Source organism: Vespa crabro, chromosome 10, assembly GCF_910589235.1.
Source record: "Vespa crabro chromosome 10, iyVesCrab1.2, whole genome shotgun sequence".
In the NCBI taxonomy this organism is placed as follows: Eukaryota; Metazoa; Arthropoda; class Insecta; order Hymenoptera; family Vespidae; genus Vespa; species Vespa crabro.
The window spans coordinates 2,173,815-2,199,997 of NC_060964.1; the positions used below are offsets into that span (position 1 = coordinate 2,173,815).

Sequence of the window (26,183 nt, forward strand, 5' to 3'; positions counted from 1 at the left end):
ACAGTCCCAGGGTGAGTTGTCAGAAGGGAGAGATGCGTTTTTCGAATGGAAAGTCGGCAGGTTCGCGTTGAGTCGTGTATTCCCGCGACACGGTTCACGCCTCCGAATAATTTGCATCGACGTATCGTTAGCATAGCCGCGAGTCATTCTCGCGAGTTGCTGTGCTACACTGTTACGAGTTAAAACGAGAGAGAGAGAGAGAGAGAGAGAGAGAGAGAGAGAGAGAGAGAAGTACAGAAAAAGATAGAGGGATTGAAGACGCGCTCGGATGAGTTATGGCGAAAAGGGTTGAATTATGTAGGAAATTATTCGACCGCTTGAATTTATGCCGTTGCTCGAGACTGCCCGTGGTTATGAAGTGATATTAATTACCGTGACAAAAAGCATGGCGTTAGTAAACGGAAGATTGGCTGGAGAGCGGGTAGAGAACCAAAAGGTGGGCGGAGGATGTTTCGCTCATTTATTCTTTCGACGACTGCGATTGAAACTTGCTTTTCTTAAAGTTCCTTTTAACGCGTTAAACGTCGATTTAAAGCATTTGATAATCGATATATTAATTGTTTTTTTTCTTTTATACTTCACTCATTTAAGATATTACTAAAATGTTTTTTCTTTCTTTCTTTCTTTATTTATTTAATTTTTTTTTTTTTTTGAATGAAATATATAAGACCAATAAATAGATTATATATCTTTTTTTTCTGATAACAGTAATGTTATAATATCTGTATGTATCTTTTTATTAGAAAAATTTATTTCATTTGAAACATTTGATTTGTGTAAAATCTTTCGAAATCCATAAGTTTTATAATTTAACGAGAAACAAGAGGATTTAATAACAATGATTTTGGTTAATTTTTAATTAAAAAAAAACATTTATATATATATATTTATATAAATACATACGTGTATAATGAAAATAATAATTAACCTATGCAGATAGTAGTAAAGAAATAAAATAAAAAATAAGAGAGAGAGAGAGAGAAAGTAAGAGAGAAGGGAAGATACATTAATATGTCGGAACTCAGACGTAATAATTAAAAGGTGGTAATTAACGTAGCAGTAACTACGATCGATATCTCTGTTGTTTATGTTCGATTCGGCGCACGCGAATCTAGCTTTCCCCCTTAATCCTGCTGCATCTCCTCTTGAGTTGAGTTCATGGTGTTCCGTCAAGACTAAGATTACATGAATGTACAATGTACATACATATATATAAACCATACACGGATAAATAGGTAAGAGGGTTGTACCTAATCTTTCCTCTATCGAATTTGATAATTGACATTCACAAGTTACGAATGAATGAATTGGGTCACGTGCAATAGGCTAGTAAAGGATAACCAAAATAAATAAACCTTAATACTTTTAATTTTCTTTAAATAATAAATGTGGTACCATTTCTATTTTTTTTTTCCTTTTTTTTTTTTTTTTGTTTTTCTTTTATACTTAGGGGAATGAATCTATGGAGTTAACCTTAACGTTTGAACAAGTTAACACGCCAGAAAATTGGAATATATTAGGGAACGTAAGCGAAGTGGCAAATAGGGTAGAGAAGTATGTATATCTCATATATGTATATATATATATATATGTGTGTGTGTCTCTGTGTGTGTGTATGTATATATATATATATATATATATACGATTAGAGGAAACACAAGAGAGAAACTCGAAACGAGAGTAATCGAGTTCGATGAGAACCAGGACGGTAGTCGAAACGGCAGCGTGTACGTTTTTTCTAAAGACCGCTAATTCAGCTTCGAAGGACCGATTTCTGTTGAGCCACTGACAGCGAGAGCCGTATAATTATAGCACTTTTTAAATGGCGGGCAGTACCTTCGCCACGCGTCTCTCTCTCTTTCTCTCTCTTTCTCTCTATTATGATGCATGGGAGTCGAATTTCGAACCCCTGACGTATACGAGCAAGCTTGAACACATATATACGTACACATATATATATATATATATGAACGAGAGAAAAATAGAGAGAGAAAGAAGAGAGAGAGAGAGAGAGAGAGAGAGAGAGCACGTACACCGCAAGCGACCCCACAACGTATTGTCGGCTTAATAATACGTCGAGCGGGGCTATGCCATGGCGTATATACGCCACTGACACCATATAATCACATCTCGACGTACCTTCTGGCAATGATTCATACGCGTTACGAATATCAAATACTTGGAAAGTGAGAGCGAGCAAATATCATGACGTCGGAACCCGTTCCATTCTAAAACGTTGGATTATACGGATAAGTGGCATAGTTATTCAAGAATGACATTGATTCTTCTTTTTCAAATAGATTTTTTGAAGTAGCAAAAGGAAGATAATCAGACGAATCCTTTTTAACTTACAAATAGATAAAGTACTATATCCTTACGAAGATTTATCACTTTTTTAAAAATAAACGGACGAATAAACGAACGGACGAATAAACGAACGGACGAATAAATAAATAAATGTACGATTTGTTTTTTTAGTTTTCTATTTTCTTTGTCTTTTATATATATATATATATATATATATATATATATATATATATATGTATATGTATATATAAAATTTATTTTATTTTATAAAAAAGAAAAAAATTCATAATTTTAAGATTCATTAATATATTAAAAAATTTCCTTTTTTCTGTAACTTATACGTGTATTAATTATTTCGTTATCAACAATATCGTATTCATTAATCAAAAATGTACGTTCTTTTTTTAATCATTATATATGAAGAAAAGATGTAACGATATAGATAATAGAATAGAATATGAAAAGAATGTTAGATAGATAAGATAACTTTTTCATTGGTGACTTCATTGAACGGTAATAAAGAGATCGTCTTTGACAAGCTCTAAGAAGATCCATGAAAGTAGCTGTACTCTGGGTGGAGGAGCCACTCACCGAAGAAGTCCTCGAAGACAAATTAGCTTGTCGAAGCGGAACGACCGTCTAATCGAGCAAAGCCTAAAACGTCTCTCTCTCTCTTTCTCTCTCTCTCTCTCTCTCTCTCCCTCAAGGTAGCGAACGATGTTCTATGAAGAAGATTCTGACCAATCTCCGAGTCTTCGCGAACCATCATTTACGAGAGTTGTATTATTCGCTTTACTCACGAAGATCGTTCTATCTTTTCTTTCTCTCTTTCTCTCTCTCTCTTTATCTCTCTCTCTTTTTTTATTTATTTATTTATTTTTTTTTATATATATAGGATGTCGCGTTTTAATCTTTAACATGCATTTAAACGTTATCGTAATCATTAATACACGTTAGAGAAAATACTTTCGAAATAAATCAAATGTTATAAATGATAAATTATATTCGATAAGTTTTCTTTGTTTCTTTCATTTTTTTTTCTTTTCACTTTTCTCTTTTTATCGCTAATGAATTCAATAACCAATATAGATTGATTAAAATCGAACACCCTGTATATCAAAAGTGCTTTCCACGTATCGAGTACTTCTTGGAAGATATCAGTTAGCTCGCTTAGCTCCCTTCTACGTTAGGATAATCTTCTTCATGACGGATTTACGACGAGCAACCAGAGATCAGTATCGTCTTTGAGATTTGCACGATGTCAAGGCCGTTGAAATTTTCATCGTAGATCCCAGAGAGGATATGGAGGGAGGGAAGGAGGATGGATATGGAGGGGACCTATCGTTATTTTCTAAAATTCATCGAAATCGTTAATCAAACGAGATGATTCGATTCTCGACATTCTTAAAATAAACGTAAGTAAATCGATACAAAATTGCATTCGATCATTTGACTTTGAACTTCCTTATTGCGGTGATTTTCTTCTTCTTATGTTCCCGGAGAAGAAGAAGAAAAGAAGAAGAATAAGAAGAAGAATAAGAAGAAGTGGAAAAGGATGCTTTGCGTCACCGTAAATTGATCTCAAAACGTTGGTCGATGAGAGACAATTTACGCGAATGCACGCGCGCGATTACCGATAAGGGAAAAAAAAAGAAAAAAAAACAAAAAAAAAGGAAAAAAAAACAAAAAAAAAACAAAAAAAAAAAGAGAGAAAAGAAAAGAAAAAACACGAAACGAGCTTCTAATCGTCGATAAACTTGAGAGTGAATTTACGCTGGTTCGTTTTTCCTTTAGTACCACTAAGTACTTATTTACTTAGACTTACCCATGGACACGGTATACATATAATAGGTGCCATAACAAATATTTTTCAGATCGTTAAAACGTCAAGAATAAAATTCGATGCTATTTCATTTCTTTTCTTTTTATCGTTTTCTTTTTCTTCTTTTCTTTCTTTTTTTCTTTCTTTTTTTTTACTTTTTTTTCTTTTTTTTTTTTTTCTTTATTATTTACGAGAGTAAATATCGTATACGTACGCTTTTATTCTGCTTAGGTAAAGGTATTTTTCAATCGATCAATGCAACCAGAACGATTAATTCTTTACGACTTTGGATCATTGAACATTTTACGACCACCTGTTATACATACATATTGTGTATGTATATATGTATACATATACATATACATATACATATATATATATATATATATATATATATATGTATAAATGTATATGGAATGATTAATTATAAAATTGAATGGATCCTCCGAATACGATATTGAAAAGCAGATATTTTTAATCGAATTTTTCAACGATAATAATACCGTGAAATTTTTAATTAAAATTCGTAAATCCTTAGTGATCGAGGACGATAGACCCCGCTTTTTATTCACGACAATCTCGAGGAAAATCCTGAAGGTTGGTTAAAGGACCGGTCGTATCCCTAATCCGATGGGCATTAAAGGGCGTCGGCTGTGATCGTTTGAAAAAAGCGATCCTAGTTACACGGCGTTTGGCTTTCTGCGTGTATTCACGAAGGAAGAGTAAAGTGAAAGAGGAGAAAAGAATGAGCAGGAAGAGGAGGAGACGAGGAAAAGAGAAAGAGAAAGAGAAGGAGAAGGAGGAGGAGGAGGAGGAGGAGAAGGAGAAGGAGGAGGAACCCTTAGGCGATGATACGAAAATACTGACACGCGTCCGTCGATTGATCCTCGGCACGTGTCCTCAATGCCGCAATCAACGTGGCTGACTGACGTTGGACCAGAGGCTCGATGCTTTATTTATGAAACGATTTGAAAACCGAGCTTGGTGAATAAGGCGGAGTCCATCTCTCGATCCTCTTTTACGAAATAAAAAAAAAGAAAGAAGAAGAGAGAAGGGTAAAGAGAAGATATTTCTCTCTCTCTCTCTCTCTCTCTCTCTCTCTCTCTTTCTCTCTTTCTCTCTTTTATGCCAACGAAATGGAGACTTTCTCTTTTTCTTTTTTAGTATAAAAGAAGATATATCCACTTATCCTCAAACCAACTTATCCTCGACGACCACCGAGTTAGATCATGGACCCTATAGTGATTCGAAATATCCGTTCGGACGTTCTAAGGACATGAATTTTCATTCTCACCGAATTATTTCGTCGATCGAACACTCGTGGACGTCTAAAAAGAAGGATAGATATATACACACACACATATATATATATATATATATATATATATATAGAGAGAGAGAGAGAGAGAGAGAGAGAGAGTGAAAATGGGAGGGGGAAGGAGGATGTGAGGGAGAGAGGTAGTTTTCAACAGAGCCAGTCAGATCTCTTTTGTCCGGCCGAATTGGGTGTTCCCACTTGCACGACAAAGATTCGATGCTTCCAATTGAAAAGTCCACTAGGAAGAAAAGGGCATTCCTCTTAGTGTACATATATGTACATAGAGACATATATATACATATATATATATATATATATATATATATGTATATATATATATATATGTATATCTCAATAGCAAGAAATTGAGCCATTGTCGTGCATTCACGGAGAAAATATATCGCTAAATAAGGCCTGAGGTAGTATTTCACGATGAACGAAGTATTTCCTTGGATCGTAGCCCATCTTTCTTTCCATTTCTATTTTCCACTTCAAACCTCCCCCACCTTTCCACTCCTCGACCCACCTATTCCGATCCTTTATCTAGGATACTTTCTTGAAATTGCTAAAGACACCCTAAGAACTTTTTTCTGGATATCTTAAATTACCGATTGAATATACATATATATATATATATATATATATATATATATATATATATATATATATATATATATATGCATACATACATACATACATATATACGTACTATAGAATATAGTACATATAAGTACGTATGAAACTATGGTATACTAGTATGTATATAGAAGATTGATGAGCTTGTTTCGATAATATTTTTTACCTTTGAAAAATTGAAATGCAAAGGCGAAAATAATTGTGGTACGAAGCGACAAGCCATGAGTTTGAAATCAAGATCAAAGTAGGCATTCCCATATCCATCTTCCTTTTTTTTTCTTACTTTCATCGCTTTGTATCGTATAACTCTCTCGCCGTCGGCCTTGTATCAGCAGTACAACACTTTCCACAACGACCAGAGAGATCTTTCTTTTATCTTTTACCAACGTCAGCATCGTCAATGTCGTTGCTTCGAAGAAAAGGGGGGAAAATAAAAAAGAAAGGAAAGAAAGTAAAGAAAAAAAGGCAGAATGAGAAAGAACGAGGGAGCGAAAGAGAGAGAGAGAGAGAGAGAGAGAGAGAGAGAGAGAGAGAGGGAAAAGGATTTTCATTATCGACCAACCACGATTCACGTAGGTACCTGTCCATCCATCGTCACCCAACAAACACGATCATCCGTCATTCTATCGAAGGGTGTTCGAAATTAAAACGGATCCCGTGGCTCCTAAACTCGATTATACGAGTTCTAACCACCTGGCGACCCCACTATATTTCTTTCTCTCTTCACCACAGGAAGAATTCATTCACCTGCGTCGCATTTTTCACGGGGATTAGCGATCCCTTAGCTATCTGCCATTATCCAGCATATATATATATATATATATATATATATATATATATATATTGGTATCTTCCTTTTCTTACGAAAAAAAGAGAAAAAAGAAAAGAGGGTGGGAGAGAGAGAGAGAGAGAGAAAGAGAGAGAAAACAAGCGAATCTTCTTTGCATCGGATCCTCCAATTCGGGAGGATTTGTTTCGGCACTTGGGGTGTGGTAAGCCGACATGAGACCAACGCGCTCGACGGTGCTCCTAATAACGAGGAATTATCGTGACGATACAATGAGCCCGGGGGAAATCCTCTTTGATGTCTACCACGGAAAATAATACCTCGCTAATAGACCGAGATTACTCGACTATCTCCTCTCTCTCTCTCTCTCTCTCTCTCTCTCTCTCTCTCTCTCTCTCTCTCTCTCTCTTTCTGCTTATCTATCTTTCTCTATCTTACTCTCTGAGCAATCTGTCATTTTATGTTTCGTCTATCTTCAGTTACGAGTTCTTTGATATCTTATTATCAAGGCCAATTAATTATTTCTTCGAATCTAAATGTTCTTCAATAATTATGAAAAAAAAAAAATTTTTAAAATAACATTTCTTCTCTGTGAGAGGAATTTTCTTTTTTTCTTTTTTTTTCTTTTTTGTTTCTTCTTTCATCTTCGTTCATTTCACAACGGCTTAAAAGTAATCTTGATTTTTATCTAGACTTGATCTTCGATTGTCAAATCAATTATATCTTTCGAATGAAAAATTTCCGATGGTTAATTGAAATACATGTAATATTTCGTAGAAAATAACGCTTTTTTTTTGTTTATTTTTTTTATAATCGACTAATCGATTCAATGTAACGAATAGAAATAGGCCAGGAGGAACCGATCTAATTATTTTATCCTTTCTGCCGTTTAATTCGATTGAGGGTGTCGACGGTGAGTAGAAACTAGGGGGTGATAGGCGTAGATCGGCCTGGACGAGGTCACGACGGAATCGTTGCCCGAAGGGGCGTGTGCCCTGGACAGGGCCAAGTAGGGTGCAACTGACAGCGGAAGACAATTACCCTTCTGATACATCCAATGCCGCGTGATATTCTATGTTAGCGAGGAACCGTGTATAAGGATTCGTTACACGCTTCGTGACACCCTAGCCAATAGAACGTCATTGTCTTTTACTTACTCTCCTTCTAATCGATTCTAATCTTTTTTTTCGGGTACACAATCGTTATAACCTTTTGAAACGATTAATTAATTAATTTTTATTATTATTATACGTTATAATTTTTTAATTTAAAAATAAGAAAAGGATTACATTTATTATTATTTCCCTTTTTTTTTCCTTTTGATAAAATTAATGGTACAACGAAATAATTATTAAACATTGATCTTGATAATTGATTGATAGTTCGTTAGGTGTGATCGATAAGTGCGATAAAGTGTTGAATAAAATCAATCGAACTTTCTAGTTGCTTCGAGATTGTTCCTGAATCTAACGAAAATTTATTTATCCTTCGTGTGATTTTCCATCGTTTCGTGACGCTAATCTAGCACGTGCCGATCACCCGTGACTTTTTGCTCTTCTCTTATCTTGCGCTTTTATTGTTCCCTGAAAGTTATCTACATTCGATCGATACATTTATTCGCGTCTACATTGTGAAAATGTAGACATTTTAAGATACGAAGAATCAACTTTAATGTATCGAAACTCTAACGTTAATTAGATTCCCCGTGATTACTTCAAAACGTATGGTCGTCGAGTAATTCGGGCTGCCGAATTTCAGGCGATTGTGAGAAGCATCATCTGTCTCTGTTTCTCTCTCTCTCTCTCTCTCTCTCTCTCTCGTCATATTTAAAATACAATTAATAAAAATCAAATACAATTTTTATAAGTATATTTGATTTTTATATTATAATAATTTATTAACATTAGCATCTTTTTGTTTTCTTTGTTTTATTTACTTTTTTCTTCTTTCTAATACATATATTGAATAATATATATAAATATGTATATATAATGTAATAAATAATAACGTAGTATTGTTAATAAATTTCAAATTGACAAAATAAATTTTATTTCTTTCAGATACCATGAAAAGATTCAAATTGATTTATTATAAGGAGATGATGAAACGATTGATTGCAAAAATAGCAGAGGTAACGTCAATGAGAAACTTATCAAACATTCAATGCTTTTTTTTTTCTTTTTTCTTGTTATTTTAATAAAAATAAGATTAGAGGGGATTCTAATGTCGTTGTAAAAAATAAAAAAAAATAAAAAAATAAAAAAAGAACAATTAATCTATCTTATTGATTAAGATAATTTTATAGATTTTTTTCTTAAAAGATTCTTTATCGTTCTAGATTACTAAAGATGGTCATCGAAGTGAAATCACAGGAATAACCTTTCTTCTTCAATCGTCCGGAAATACGAAGGTTTTGAACGATGATTCTGAGAATGGTTGAGACGAAGAATAAAGTAGATTAGATTCCTCGTATTTTTCTTCTCTCATTTGCTAAAAATATAAGAGTACTTTAACGATTTCATCGAATGATATTTATTTGTATTTATAATATGTCTAATTACTTGTTTCTTTCTTTCTTTCTTTTTTTTCCATTTTGATTACCTGAGGAAAAAAATTCGAGCCGTTATGTGAGTCATTATCATCGTTGGTATCGCTATTATCCAAATTTAACAATGTCTTAGGCAATCTATTCGAAATTTCAACGAATATCGTTGATCTTTCGTCATCTGGAAATATAATGCGATTTATTTGATTTTTTATTCGAGGCTCATAATGTCGAGTGTCATTCTCAGTGATGGAATCGAACTTGAGTTCACCCGTTCCAGTCCGATCGGAATCGATTTTGAAATCAAATTTTATCGAAGACGGTTTATTCTGTTTGTCTAAAGAATGAAAAAAAAAACAAAAACAAAAAAAAATTATTACAAAACAGGTACTCGATTATTTTCCATAATATTTGATTATTATCAAACCTTTGAAAATTATTAACAAATAAATCCAATACTCACTTTGAACGATATAAGGTCTCGCATAAGGATTATTTCCGTGATTAAATTTATTGAAAAATCGAAAGAATCCACCGTTGTGATTGTTAAGATAATGAATCAGCTGATCAGGATTACTAGGACATTGTGGATACTCTTGATAGCAATTTCTAGGATTATTTTTACTTGTATATCCTAAAAGAGCGGCCTTTCCAAAGTTCAAAATTGGAGATGACTCGGCAAAATTTAAATTTGTTAATAACCTAAGATAAAGGTAAATTGATTAATTATTATATATATATATATATATATATATATATATATATATATTATATCGTAATATATTTCGTACGAACCTCAATAATATATTGTTACCGCTAAACATGTTCGTGTCTCGTCGGTATATCAATTCACCTGGCGTAACACCACTCGCCATTTCGCAAAGTATTCTGGGAACGCACTTCAGATCATCGTAACGAGATATCGAATGAAGAGCCTCGAAAAGGTTTATATTAAGAATCCCCGAGGAGCCAAAAAGTCCACCTACTGTAGTTGGATATTGACTTGATTGGTATTGACTGGATACTGTATCTGAAAATTGTGGAATCTGATAATCCTGTAAATTCAAAGTATCGTCATCATTATTATGTCGGAAAATGATTTATTAGAAAATGATTTATAATAATGGAATAGATATAAATTTTATATTTTTTTTTTTCTTTTCTTTTTTTTTCTCTTGATATCAACAAGATGTGCTTTTAATATGGTCATCAAATGTGAAAGTCGATAAAAATGGTTCGTGGGTTGAAAAGATAATTTGATTTTACGTAAGTACCGGTTTCGATATGCCGTTAAACAAGGATACGATCAAATCAGTCCATGGAGAATCTTGTCCGGAATATAATCGACTATTATATTCATTCTTGGTCGATCTATCGATCTCACGTATTTCCAAATACGTGGCTAAGAAATTCATGCATCTGTGAAAATCAATATCGATTCATAAATAATATAAAATTATATATTACTAATTATATTTCTATTGATATTAGACTTACCGTAATAAATCCTTGGAATCGTAATATTTTTGAGTATCATCGAAGTCACACGAATTATCAAACGTTCCTTCACTCGACAAATCATTTCTAGATCTACCTTGAACGTAGACGATCGCACAAGAGAAAATAAGACCAAATTTTGCAAACATATTTGTACTCGAATGATCACGAGAATAACATTGTAATATTATTGAATGAATATTGAAATCGTACGACGTTGAATGAGAAAGAAAAAGAACAAAAGAAAAAAAGACAACAAAAAATAAAAATAAACAAAATCTCGAATTATACTTTGATATCGAAATATAAGGAAAAAAAAAAATAAATACTCTAGGAGACTAGGATCGTTCAGTATATTTTGTTCCGCACGAACTGACGCTTTCTTCGAAACTGTTCTTCGTCGTAGAGATTTCACGATCGTTCGTTCGTATGTATATAGCAACGTAATGTGTAGGAAGAAACCTCGTTTAATGTACTACTCTCACTCCGTTTGTAGGTCTACATACATCTATATTCTCGCATACCTATATATGTACGTCTAAATCAATACCGGAAAAATGCGTTTAAATGTTAATAGAAGATTATAAGTATGATCGAAGAAAGAAAAATTTGACATTTTTTTTAAACAAAATATACCAAAAACAAATGAAAACATTTTCATAAAACAAACACTTTTATTATAATAATATTAAAATGGTAATCCATATTGCATTATAGATTTTTACATAAGAGAAATAACATGAGAAAAATATAACAAACAAATATATATATATATATATATATACATATATAGATATATTTTTGCGCTTCTATTTCGATATCAACGAAACAAAAAAAAAACAAAAGAAAGAAAAAGAAAAATAAAAGAATATTTTCATAAGAGGAAGAACCGGTCGGTGATCAGCGTAATGTTCATGGCATCAAAATATTTACAATCACTCGAGGAAGCCACACGACCTTCTTTCATTCTCGTAACGTCCTTTTTAATTAATCTGACGGAGTATAATCATCACAGGCTCTTCCTCTCTTTGCCAGTTGATGGCAAAGCCTTGGACTGCCAATAACATCTCCAAGAAAGACGCTCAAAAGATAATTCTCTTTCATTGGATTTGGCGACGATTTATATTCTCTGAAAGTAGAAAAACAAAGACAATAGAACAATTTTATTTTAAACGAACATTATTCCAATACCTTTTTATGTGTTTCTCTTATATTTTATTATAAAAATCAAGATTATTATTGATAATAGATTTATTGAAAAAGGAAAAAAGAAAAAAAGAAAAAAGAAAGGAAGAAAAGGGACAATACTCGTAAGATCTTTCGTAAATCTAAATCTCTTTCGTGCGTACGTTTAAATTTATTTTTATAAAAAAAAAAAAAATAAAAAGAAAAAATTAAAAATAAAAAATAAAAATAAAAATCGTAACGTTAGAGGTATGTATGTATGTACATACGTATCGATCTTTCAAGATAAATCCATTAGATTTTTCGATAAATTATTATTTGCCGTTCGATATAATTTTATTATTATTTCTAATGACTTTTGATTACTTTTTTTTTACATACACACACACACACACACACACACACACATATATATATATACTTTGTATAATTTATAAAGAGGATTGTTTTTTTTGTCGAAGGAAGGATGCACCGATTCGAGATAATCTCAAAGGACAAAATCCCTTCTTTCGAGGATCTCTGGAGAAGACGCAAAAAGGAAGAAAGGAGAAGGTGAATGTTAGATCCTTCGTCCATGGACCGTTAAGTCCGTCTAGACGCCAGTTCCTGCCAGTACCAATCTCCGATTTATCTCTTTTCTCTTTCTCTCTCTATCTCTCTCTCTCTCTCTCTCTCTCTCTCTCTCTCTCTCCCTCTCTCTCTCTATTTCTCTCTATTTCTTTCTTTGTCTACTTCATCTTCGTGAGTGCGTGCGAGGAAGCATTCGCAGGTGACAGGACAGATTATAGGATGTTTCGAGCATGTACTAAAACGACGACAATGACGCGTGCTACATATTTTCAGCTTCGAGGCATTTTCGAATAGTAGATAACGTGACAGCTCTTCGAGAAAATCTATGTATTATACGTACGTTTATATGCATATATATACACACACATACACCTATATAATATGTATATATATATATATATATATATATATATATATATATATACACAACAAAGTCAAGTAATCGTAAAAGCGTTAGATGGAAAACCCGTAGGTGCCTACGGTTGTGTCTACGTGATTGAAAGCACAATGGCGTAAAAACTTGAAAATTTCATCCTTTTGACACGTGTTCATGTAAATTGGGATATATTAGTTTTACAAGATAATTGCTTTTTCTTTTTTTCTTTTTTTTTTTCTCTTCGTTGCCAGATATCGAAATTCACAAACAGGACGAATGAAATTTAATGATATATTACAACGATATATCGGATAATATATTATATGTTTTTCGAAATCGAAATAATACTAATATATTTGGTATTTCATTGAAAAATCGTCGAAAGATACGTGAGAATGAATTCAATAGAAAAATATTGATTTAATTATCGAAAGGAGTATAGATGTTCGTCGACAGTTAACTCGACGCCAATGGTAGGAAGAGAGTTATCAGGATGCATTAGGGCTCTTGTGGAGTTGCCATTAAAGGCTATCTGCTTCTGGCGTTACTTACAACTGAATAACGTAAGATCGAAAGGAGGAGAGTCTTTGAAACACGTAAGTTCTTGAGTTTCATGGATTTCTATTACGTCGATGAATGTAAGACTATTCGATTTAAGTGTAAGAACAGAGAAAATATATCTTCGATGGCTGATACAAAACCACGAAGCTACCTTGTATTCGATCTAGTTCACATTTACTTATAATTTTTTTACATTATTATTCCATTTTTCTTTTTATTTGTTATCTAAATTTATTACATCCATTCGACGTAATGAGGACATAATAAATATGCATAAATAAATATGCATAATGTTCCTTTGTTTATTTTTTAATTTCATAATGCAGAACGGACATTGTAAGTCGAACATCAAGTTTTTCTCGACAGATCGATTAGTTACATGTATCAAAGATAATTAGAGCTTTTATCAGCCTACAGGAAAAATGATAGGAAACTGATCTTCGTGTTATACATAGCTCTTGGAAATGATGAACTTGTAATTACTAAAGATCATCACTCGTCTTAATCATACCTGAATATGACGTCCCAATCTAGGACACGTTCTCTGCTTCTTCTTTGCAACGTTTTCGTAGCATATTTGGCGCATATTCTTTCGTAAATGCATACATCATTACCGAGTTTTTCAACGAGCTTCTTTTCGATTTGTCCAACGTTCAATATTTCCTCGTCGTGTATCAAACGTGCCATTCGTTTAGTTCTGTTTGCATATGTCTCTGTGTCAAACATAAAAGAACAAAGTGATCCTGTTTAAAATCAAATCGAATTGTATCGAAGAAAAATATTATTTAGATTAGAAATAGATTATATTATTATGCGATATATATACATATCTATATCTATATATATATGTATATATATATATCTAATTATATATATATATCTAATTATATATCTAATTATAATATATATCTAATTAACTTTCGCTTTCTCGAAAATTTTGTGTTAATTAGAACGCCAACGAAAGATTGACGCGAGTCGATTACACGTATTTTATGAAGTAACTGTTCTTATTTAGCGCTTCAACTTAACGAACCGTAAGAGAGACATTGTTCCTTTTCTTATTCAAGAAAACATTAAGAAGAACGAATCCCTCAAATTAGATGCGTCACAGTTAGTTACTTACACAATCTTTAAAAAAAAAATCTCTTACCTGGATTCAATGAATAAGCCAACTTTTTAATAAAATTCGAGACCCTAACGGCGGCTATGATAATGGGAAAACCAATGAGTTGTACTGGAACGTCGAATGACGGTTCATCTTGTTGCGGCATTGAATCGACCATTGATAATAGAACGATGCAAAATCCAACGTAGAAAAATAATATTTTTGTCAATAGCATTTCGTCGATTTTATCTAATGAAAATTAAACAATAAAATAAGATAATCTATGTAGTATCAGCACTATAACTCATTTATTTATTTTTTTTTTTTTGTTTTTCTTTCACCGAACACTCAAAATTTCAACACTTTCGATGATGTCTTATAGTTCGATGATAAATCAACTTTGACAGATAATGATGATAATTGATTTATTATTCATTGTATGAAATACGATAGTGGCGACCGAGTTTTTAATATAATCCGATGTAGCTTCCTCAAAAGTTTCTTTTTTTTCGGAAGAGGAAACGAAAAGAAAAGAAAAACAAAATAGAAAAAAGAAAAAAAAAAGAAACGATTAATAAATACGACGTCCACTTGACTTGGTAAAAAGCTGATGTTCGTTTGAATGTTCATGAAGTCAATGTGGAGAGAACCATACGATACGTTCCTACCTCCGACCTGGAGAAAGTAATTCGCCCCTACCTATTCCACCTATACTACTCCACTCGACTTTGAAACGTGCGGACACAGCGACAATCTTATGTGATTGTAATGTTTCATAAGCAGATAGATTTACATTCGCGTCATTGAATATTCGTTCTCCTTTTCTCTTTTTTTTTTCTTTCTTGATTTTTTTTTCTCTACTCTTTTATTTTCTATTCTTTTTTTCTTCTTTTTCTTCTTCTGTTTTATTATGATACGTGAATGGTATATTAATTTTGTATAAGGTCAATGGAAAATTTTTTATATAATGATCAAACGAATGAAACTTGTGATGTAGTTCAGTGAATATATAAAGTAGAAACTGAATTATAACGAAGGAATTACCGTTATTTCAGTATCCGATAGAAAATACAATTTATTGTAGAAATCGGTAAAAATTTAGTTTAGCAGGTTAAGAACGGATTGTTACGTGCGTATATATATATATATATATATATATATATATATATATATGTAGTAAATATATAAAGAAAAGTAATTATTCTTTTATCCGATAATTATTTATTCGATAAAATATCTAAACATCTCATATATCTATCGATTAGTTCAATGAGATTCTATTGTACTTATATAATTTCATATTATTTTATTATTATTATTATTATTATTATTATTAATATTTATTAGATTTTATTGTACAGATAGAATGTGACTGATAGAAAAAAAAAGAAGAAAAAAAATGAACGTACGTGAGTATTCATTTGATTTATAAAAATCATTATCGCAATTGTAAACATATAGAAATAAGCAAATATTTGAAGAGTTTTAAATGACATATAATATTACGTTAATATTGACGATCATTGATAAAAATTGTCCATAGTATAAAACAATATTTATATTCTCTTTTGTATGTAATTTGTACGTTTCACAATTATATACGTATTTCAATTAACAAAGAACTTGGTAAAAGTTTCACTTAAATGCGCAATTACGATCCAAAAATGAATATTCAAGTTTACTTATACAAACTTTGCATATCGTTGACTCGTAAAATAGTTTTGATCGCGTAACAACAATAACAATGTGGTCGAAATTATAATAAAAAATCGATTTCTCAAATGGAATTACGCTTCGAACGTAATACGTTGATTGACCAACACTGTTTTTAATTCTATTTCTTTTTTTTTTTTTTTCTTTTCTTTGGACATCGTATCGACTCGAATATAAATCAGTTGTATTCATTTTAAAGCGAAGCGTGTTCTATAATCAAATAAATTAAAGTGCAACTCGTACTCGAGGTATGAAGTATTCTCGAAAGTGCGTAGAATAATATTATATCTGTTAAGAGAAAGTAAAGAAACGGGGACCGGACTGATCGAAAGAAAATCGTATTAACCGACATTTTCACGATAGACATTTTATTTCCTTCACGAAGTAATTCTATCGAATCATTAATTACTATATCGAGTGGAAGAAAAATCAGAAAGAAATGAAGGGAAAGAGAGAGAGAGAGAGAGAGAGAGAGAAAAGACGAGTCTTTCGAGAAGGCGTCTCGATTACGATGATCATGCGTTTTGGCGTCCATCAAACTTTCGCAAGAAGTCGGGAGCAGTTTGAAAATCTCGACGATCGTGATCGTTAATGGGGCGAACGTAGTTTCCTCGATAGGAAGAGGATCGTAGAAGAGGGTGGCGAAAGGAGAATGAGATGGGTGGAAAGTGGAGCTTGGAAACGAGCGTGGAACGAGGAAATGGCAGTTAGGCGAGAGAGCGAGTGCAACCGGGAAGACTATCGTGCACTAGACTGTAGAGCGAACATTGAAAGAGAGCGAGAGCGAGAGAGAGAGGGAGTGAGAGCGGGAGAGAGAGAGAGAGAGAGAGAGAGAGAGAGAGAAGGCGTAAACCAGTAGAAAGTTGGCACGAAAGGAGAAGGAAGAATAAAGGTGGAGATTCTGATAAACCGAATATCCTGCGATAATTTTTGCGAGAATCTCGATGGGATTGCCTTTGAAAGAAAAAGAAAGAGAAAAAGAAGAAGAGGAAAAAGAAGAAAAGACGAAGAAGAAGAAAAAGTAGAAAAAGACGAAGAAGAGAAGGAAGAGAAAAAGAGAAGAGAAAGAAGAAATAATAAAAATGGAAGGTTTGAAGGGGTGATTTAGGGATGGCTTTACTCGAACGAAACATATCGTCGAAATAAACTGTTAAACCAAAAGAAACAGAGAAAGAGAGAGAGAGAGAGAGAGAGAGAGAGAGAGAGAGAGAGAGAGAGAGAAACTTTTGGCACGATCTTACCAGAAAACGTTTACGATCGTACAGCTCATTGTAAAACGTCCGTTTCGTGATTTGGCATTTATTCTATTTGACAATTATTCTAATAATTTTTGATAACACTTATCGACTATTTTTACTAGAACTACCAATAACGTGTCCGAACGTTTTCGAACACTTTGCCTATGATTTCGTATAAATTATTTCGTTCTCTCTCTCTCTCTCTGTTTCTCTTTCGAAGTCAAACTAAACACATGAAGGTATAATTGAAGAAAAATAATGATAAACGTTAAACGAAAATCTTTTATTACATTACTCAATTGAAACTTGCGAAATATCTGACAAGTGTAATATTTATTAATGACAATGATTTCTTCAATGTTATTTTCTTTTTTTTTTTCTTTATTCATTTAATTAATCATTTTTATATTTTTATAATATTATTAATTACTCGATATTAATAATTATTATAATTATTTTTCTATTTGTCTTTATTTATTTATTTATTTTTTTTTTTTTTATTCATTTTAATAATAAAATTTATTTTCTTCTTTCATTTAATAATATTCCATTATAAAATATATTTTATTAACGTTTAGTATATCAGTATAAAGTTTATATATTTCGATATTTTCGATTAAGCATCGTAAATATAATAATATTTCGTATAAATATGATTTTTGATTGATCTTCGAAGAAAATGTTCATCGTCCTATTCATAATTCAATTTTGAAGGACAAAGCATTTTGATTGTTGACTCTAGAAGAGTCACGGAGGAAATAATTACTATATCTCGAATGATCTCTCTTGTTATCTCGCACGGTTGTATCGTAAGGCAGATTAAATGGCCGATTATAATGACGTTGAAAGCGGGGTAAAGCGATACAGCGAATTATCTTTCAAGTATGATCGCAATAATTGTTGGAGTAGGACTAATAGGGATGATTGAACTTATGAAAGAGAAGTGATTGTAAAAGGGATGAATGAACTTGTAAAGCGAAAGAGAAGGTCTATTACATCGATCTCGTCTTTGGCTAGATCTCCTTGATATTATGCACTTTGCTTAAATATTATACACGTTAGCGATAAATACTCGAGTATTTATTACATTTGTCTGAAATCGATATACGAATTTAAATCTTTCGAATATTACAAGATGAAAATACTTTCTAAGATCGTATTTGATTTTTATTTATCCCTATTGAATTATGATGCTGTCGTGATCTTCGTTACGATTGTCTAGTAAATACTGATCGATGAAATAAAAATATTTTTATGAAAGTATTTCGCAAAAATGAAACTCGTGAAAAATCGACGATCAAATTAATGACAATGATCGTAATTTCATACGATAAAAATATTATACAATGGTAGAAAAAAAATATAAAGAAATATTAAAAAAAGAAAAGAAGAAGAAGAAGAAGAAGAAGAAAAAAAAATAAAAACATTCGTTCCTACGTCATTTATATTCTCCCAACAACATCATCATAAGAATATCACAGATATTTTAAAAACTTTCACAGCGACACAAGATTCTTCGAGTAGCATCAATTTAACAAATTACAATGATTTGTTCGTTTTTCATTGCAATCTAATTTTCTTCATCATGTTAAGTACACTGATACTTGGTAGAGGACAAGTAGGATAGAAGTTATGGCAGCCTTGTCCTTCCACTCCAGAAATTAATTGACCCATGTGAGCCGCGAAATGATATCTCGAGGGCACTTCTGCGATGGTATTCAAACTTGTGTCCCTGAAAAAAAAATGTTCAATTAAATATTTCAATAAGATATTTATAATTCGTATACAACGAAAAAATCGATAAATCGATTATTGAATGATTGAAATCTTTTTTACACGATTAATTATAGATTTATATATAGGAATGTAAATGTATATACATACACACATATATATATATATATAGCTCTTTTGTTATTTATAACGACATATGAAAAAATTTAAATTACATCGAACAAATTTCAAAAGGATTTTTTAAGGTAATCATCCATCGTAGTCATTTTGGTCGCCCATAATAAAATGGTTGAGAACCCATAACGTATAAGAGAACAGGCACAAGGCGAGTAGCCTTTTACTTTCGATATCGATGCCGTGCGCGGTAAATGTGCGCTATAAAGTCCGGTTACACCCGGCAAAAAGGAACGTTGGGAACTTAACGCTCGAACCTTTCTCCTAGCTTGCTGTACATTATATAAATATATTATATATGTGTATATACATATATATATATATATATATATATATATACATACGTACATACATACACATATATATATATACACATACGTACATACATACACACACACACATATATATATACATACATGTAGATATATATACTCAGAACATACCTATATCTATTTGCATGGAAGAACATAAGGAAGTAGATAAGTAAATAAAAATGAAATAAATAAATAAACGTTTAAATTCTTACCGAAAATCGAATCAATCCATTCGAACTTTTACGATTCCTCTTTAAACATTAACTTTCACCTTTTCTTTGTTAACCCGTTGAAATTTAACGTGAAATCTTTCGAAGAAAAAAGAAAGAAAGAAGAAAGAATAACAAACTTGAAAAATTCACTTCTCGATGGGATATAAAATCACGGTTTTACCTTCGAAAATCACGGTTAAGGGGAACGGAAACGTTAGAAAAAGTGAAATGGAATTTATCGTGAGAAAGATCGAGCGACGATTTCGCAAAGAGATCGTTTTGCATAAGAGAAAAGCGTGAGAGAAAGATGAAGGGTTCGAGAGTAATCGTGGTAGGGTGGTATCATGGTATGATGTGCTGTGGGCGGAGGGGGTGGGTGAGGGGTAGGGGTGAGGTTGTTGCGGATGGTAAGGAAGAACGAAGAGTGGCAGTTTCGTCACGCATGGATCGCGTAGGAAAACGCGATCTTCCTGGCCTCACGAGAAGGAGAAGATCTTACTACCCTCGCCCTTTACGATCGTCCTTTTTCGAGTCTTTCTTCGCCGATGAGAATCCTACGATGGTGCCCTATAAGCGTAGGGTGAGAAAGGCCAAAGGAAAAAGGAAAGGAAAGGAAAGAGGATGAATATAAAGGAATAAACGCAAAACGGCTTTTTAGCTACGACTCTCTTCTCTCCATCTTGATCGATTTAAACCGAAGCCCGATTCCTTGCCAATAAAAATCAAACCGTCCCACGCGTCCCTCCCCTTCTCCTCCTCCTCTCCTTGTTGGCTTTCTTTTCTCATTCTTATTCGTCCATTTTCTCTTTATTTTTCGTTTTCTCCGTTTTCCTTTTTCTTCTCCTCTCTTTCCTTTTCTTTTTCTTTTTCTTTTTCTTTTTCTTCTTATTCCCTTGCCGTTTTTACGTACGCATAAAAGTAAATATAAAGTGCACCTTTCAGGGCATTAACCGGAGAATGATCGTTCATTTGGACGATTTTAAAATCCCTTTTTTTATCCTTTTTTCTTTCTTCTTCTTCTTCTTCTATTTTTCTTTTTTCATCCGACTTATTTCATTAGAAGGAAAATCTGTAGAGATCTCGATCAATCGAATATATTGTATTTCATTTTAGAATCGATCGTTGTGCAATTTTTGGAAAATATTTATTCATTGTTTGTGTTTCTTCTTTTTTTTTGTCTTTTTCTTCCTTTCTCTCTCTTTTTTTTTTGATTATATTTCATTTCAAAAAAAGTTAATCTTCGAAAGAAAGGATATTCAGATATTGAATTATTTATCTTCCTTATTATCCTAACTATAGTAAATCATACATTATAACGAGATATATGGAGAAAATAATTTAATGATTTTTTATCGACAGAATGAAAGATCAAAGATCTCGACGTACAGTACGTCTAGACTACTGCAAATGGATAGATTTTATCACAAGTACTTAAAGATACCGTCGTTAACGTTAAAATCTTCGAGTTCATTGCTTTCACTATCTTTCTCCATCTTTTTTTCTTTCTTCTTTTCTTTCTTTTGTTTTTTTTTTCTACTTTTCTCCACGTTACAATCATTATTTATTAATTACGATAGGAAGAAAAAAAATGATCTGATCGCCTACGGAAAAAAGGAAGAAATTAATTCCTCGATCACTATTATCAGTAATAATGAAAAAAAAAAAAAAGAAACTAAAGAGAACAGAACATGACAAACGTTCGTGTGATCGTGCGTCATCGGTGAAATTCATTGATTCTTTTTTTTTCCCCTTTTCCTTTTTTCCTTTTTCTTTATTTATTTCGTTAAACAAATTTTATCAACATAAAGAAAAATTTACCTATAATAGAATTCATTTAAATCGTGAAATTAGGAAGCGCAATGACGGATATAGAAAAGAAATAAATTACATGTCGTATGTTTATTCTGGCAATACTGGAGAAAGTTGATGGATTAGATAATCAGAGAAAAGGAAAGTACTTGTCAGTGTTATTACAAGACAGACGTAGTTGTACGACTCACGTGAAAGGAACACATTTTATTTTTCGGCGATTCTTATGTAAGAGGAACGCAACTTTCTCGTCGTATTTCTTTTTCGAAGATGTATGAGAGAAAGAGAAAGAGACAGATCCGATTATTTATTTAACGATTGCTCTTTATTTTGTCATGATTAATTTATTTACATGAAATTTTTTTTTTTAAGAGAAAATTAAAGTACAGAGAGCAACCGATGTTAAACAAATAAATCAAATGTTATTGGAATAATTCATTATACTTATAAATAATTACTTCGAAAAATTATTAATGATAATTATTGTCTGTCGAATCGAGAAGTAATTCTTTTCTTTTTTTTTTACCCCTTTTTTCCTTTCTTTCTCATAATAAATAATTATCAAATTTTATATCAATTCTCGGTGTTGATTGAAAGTTGAAATAAACGGAAAAAAAAGAAAAAAAAAAAAAGAATTAAAATTAAAAAAGATCGAGAAACTAATGTTTTTGAAAATTCATTGATCTCTTTCGGGTTATTTTCCGCGTGCATATTTGGTTAACGTTTCGATCCTTTTGTTTTTGAACATTACTATAAATTTGGTATTAATTAGAGAGCCGAATGAAATGAGTCGGATCATTCGACTCGAGAATAATTCTTTTTTTCGTTATTCGTGAATACTAATGCGAAGTATATCTTTGTATGTATGTACGTTTGCGTCTGTATGCGTGCGCGCACGAACATATGCAAACGCGTTTGCGTTTATCATGAGCTTTCGCTAGTTCCACTTGGAACGATCGTAAAAGGAAAACTGCAAAATACGCACGAGTTTACGCTACTGTCCAACGCATATACGCCCTCACGCTATCCAATTTTCGTTGGTAGCTTTCTCTCTTTCTCTCACTCTCTTTCTATCTCTCTCTCTCTCTCTCTCTCTCTCTCTCTCTCTCTCTCTCTGGTTCTCTCGGGCTTCAAATTCCCGCTCTCTCCGAGAGGAGGATCACTTGTTTTTCCAAAATCGTTTCCGTGTAATTGTAGTTGCATGTTACGATTCCTGGCTTTTGTTACTCGAATCAATTCCCCATGTATTTTGATATACATGTGTGTGTGTGATACATATATGGATATATATATATGTATATTTCCGTATACTATATATATGAATATATAGTAAATGTAAGTAAGTATATATTATGGTATATGTTAATAGAAACATATATATATATATATATATATATATATATATATATATATTTAAATACGTTGAACTTCTAAATAATTTTGTATAAATCAATTACGTAATCTAATGACTTGCATAATTAAATTACGAAATTAGATTGAAAAGTAGATTGAATAATTAGAATAAATTAGATTGAAAACAAACGAGAATTTAGTGTTATATTTTTTATATTGAATATTAATTTTAATTAAGAATTATTATTTTACTACTTTCATTTTTTTCTAATTCAAGTAACACGTTATTAATAGGGTTGAAGAAGTAAAAATTATCCTTTCCTTTGATTATATCTGTGCTGATTTATCTCGGTGAATGGAACGATCGAAAGTCGTGAAAGTAGTTTTATAGTAGAATATCCGATGATGAAAATGCACAAGTCTAGGGTTTGCATTTGCCTCGTAGTAGACGGAATAATTATGGGTGCGAGATTAAACTCGGGCTTTACTCTTGCGAGGTAGGTATATCTAAGTCTCGATATCGTTCGCACGACATCTCGGTAAGCGATCTTCCAGACGGCACGCGATATTTAGTCAACCTATGTATATATATGTGTATATATATATGTATATATATATATATATATACATAGGTTATATATAATATATATATCTATATACGTGAACAAACATGCAAGATTTCAACGAGGTAGAATCGTGAAACTGTGAAACATTAAATCGTAATGTTATACAATTTTATACTTAACGTTTTTGATCTTAATCGAAACGACTTAATAAAATCCGTTGAATTACAAAACGACGGAATTACCTTATGAGCCATTTACCTTCACCTCCCCCTCCCCCTTTCCTACACTTCTTCGAATTGATTTGCATAGAAGAAGACAATATATATATGTATATATATATATATATATATATATATATATATATATATATATATATATATATAAGATTAATGGAACGAAATTTTTCAGATAATTTCTTACCGAATCAAATTCAACAGTGAACGTTCCATTTCGCTTAATTGATCCTGATGAACCGAAGATGTCAATTCGCAAATGAGTTTTGGCAGGCAGGCAGTCTTGATTGTTGTCATTATCTTGGCCCGTCTTGTGATACCTGAAAATCGAAGATCATTATCCTGTAATCATTTTTACAAAATTGTATTGTTCTTAGTAATAGACCTTGGAATATCGATCTATCGTACGAGTGAAAGCAGAATATCGAGTTTAGAAAACGTGTACGTAGCTACTGAACACAATGCCGTTTCGTTTGTGAACTCGATATATTATTTTACGATCGTCAATAATAATCGAATAAAATAAATATCCATATATATATATATATATATATATATATATATATATATATATATGGATATTTATATATATAGTAGTATATATATATATATATAGATAGATATATATAGTAGATATAATTTATATCTATAATAAGATATATATATAGTAGATATAATTTTTCCTAGATGCAAGGGTCATTGATTATCAATATCTAAAAAAATATAAATATAATTTACTATTCATTGAAATTCGACTTTGTTTTACTATTCGTTCATTGGATCTCATTAATACCTAATGAATACATTTTATAACGTTGATTATTAGGATTCGGTCTCGGAACATTTCACAATGCTTGACTTTCGAATAACATTTTCTTCTACAGTAAAATGACTATCCGTGTGCATCGAAAGACACGCTGGAGCTATTGAATAGTAAGTGCAAGGTAAGTAAGTAATCTGAATCTGGGTGAGGCCTAATCTCAGCAATGCGAAAAATATAAAATCAAATTTTTCTTTGGAAATTACAAACGTATTTATACGCTTCATTAATATTAGAAGTAAATTAATAATTAAAATTTTCATTAATTCAATAAAAGTGTCGTTAAACAATAAGCAATTTAAAAGTATGTTAGATATCTCGTATAATCATATTTAAGAAAAGACGAGTAATATTTGCAAAATATTATATTTATTAAGAAAAGAAACAAAAATAATAAAAAAAAAAGAAAATATCGTTGAATGAAATATCTTTGGGAAATTTAAGAATTGTAAAAAAGTCTATAAATTATAACGCGTTCAAGGAAATTATTCTTATTTTAGAATCAATCAAAAGTTCATGTTTATTTATGTCGTTAGTTACGTTTAATATGTGATAAGACACGTTTCGTTTTCCATTTAAATAATTTACGAAATTATTGTAAATTTCTTGAATAAAATAAATAATCAACGTTTAATCGTTACTTACCATTGTCCTTCTCGGTTTCCTTTTTCGTCGTAAAGTCAATTGTTAATATTTCTTTAGATCCTTTTATCGGTGGACCTATTGGTCCTTTGTTAGAATCTGTATCATTCTTATCCACGTTTTTGGCAAATATTGAAGGTATAAAGGTACTATAGTCTCCGGCGTGTAGATATAAAGTCACACATAAGAGTATTACCAGTCGTATCGTGCTCGCGTCAAAAACCATATTGATTTTTGTTCGTTAAGAAGACGGAAAAAAAAAATAAAGAAAGAAAGAAAAGAAAGTCACGAAAGGAAAAATACGATGGATGATAATAAAAAGAAGAAAAAAAAAAAGAAAAAGAGAAAAAGAACAAAACAATGAAGGAACAGGACAAAAATGAAAACGAAAAAGAGAAATTGAAGGAAGAAAGAAAATAAAAAAAAATATAACAAAAAATAAAGCTGAACTCTTCTGAAACTTTTCTTATCTAAAATTTTTCCTGTTCCCATACGAAAAATAAAACGAAAGATAATTCGTATTGTAAAATTAATCAAATATTTTTATTCCGTTTGATTTAACGTAGATTATTATAACTTATTAAATTCTTTCTTTCGAATAAATCCGATATCTTTTATTCAATAAATTTTATCGGAGATATAATAACGAAAAACCTTAACCCATTT

At 31.7% G+C, this 26,183-nt stretch overlaps 3 protein-coding genes across 4 annotated transcripts; all 3 read right to left on the reverse strand.

Moving 5' to 3' along the window:
- Window positions 1–8,939: 8,939 nt before the first annotated feature.
- LOC124427393 lies at window positions 8,940–11,298 on the reverse strand. 2 transcript variants are annotated; one of them, XM_046970271.1, is made up of 6 exons: window positions 10,913–11,298; window positions 10,690–10,834; window positions 10,211–10,470; window positions 9,879–10,117; window positions 9,472–9,752; window positions 8,940–9,360 (listed from the first exon to the last, which is right to left on the reverse strand). In XM_046970271.1, exons 1-6 carry the CDS (start codon window positions 11,059–11,061, stop codon window positions 9,259–9,261), a joined length of 1,176 nt encoding a protein of 391 aa, XP_046826227.1. In that variant the 5' UTR covers window positions 11,062–11,298; the 3' UTR covers window positions 8,940–9,258. The 2 variants fall into 2 exon arrangements, with proteins under 2 accessions (XP_046826227.1, XP_046826228.1); XM_046970272.1 differs by having other exon boundaries at window positions 9,432–9,752.
- Window positions 11,299–11,636: 338 nt separating this feature from the next.
- LOC124427360 lies at window positions 11,637–15,491 on the reverse strand. Its single transcript, XM_046970196.1, has 4 exons — window positions 15,301–15,491; window positions 14,755–14,958; window positions 14,116–14,317; window positions 11,637–12,041 (listed from the first exon to the last, which is right to left on the reverse strand). Exons 2-4 carry the CDS (start codon window positions 14,942–14,944, stop codon window positions 11,900–11,902), a joined length of 534 nt encoding a protein of 177 aa, XP_046826152.1. The 5' UTR covers window positions 14,945–14,958; window positions 15,301–15,491; the 3' UTR covers window positions 11,637–11,899.
- A 3,595-nt stretch (window positions 15,492–19,086) lies between these two features.
- Window positions 19,087–26,117, reverse strand: LOC124427546. The gene is made up of 3 exons (XM_046970565.1): window positions 25,521–26,117; window positions 24,243–24,375; window positions 19,087–19,392 (listed from the first exon to the last, which is right to left on the reverse strand). The coding sequence occupies exons 1-3, from the start codon at window positions 25,741–25,743 to the stop codon at window positions 19,221–19,223; spliced, it is 528 nt and encodes a 175-aa protein (XP_046826521.1). The 5' UTR covers window positions 25,744–26,117; the 3' UTR covers window positions 19,087–19,220.
- Between the last annotated feature and the right edge of the window lie 66 nt (window positions 26,118–26,183).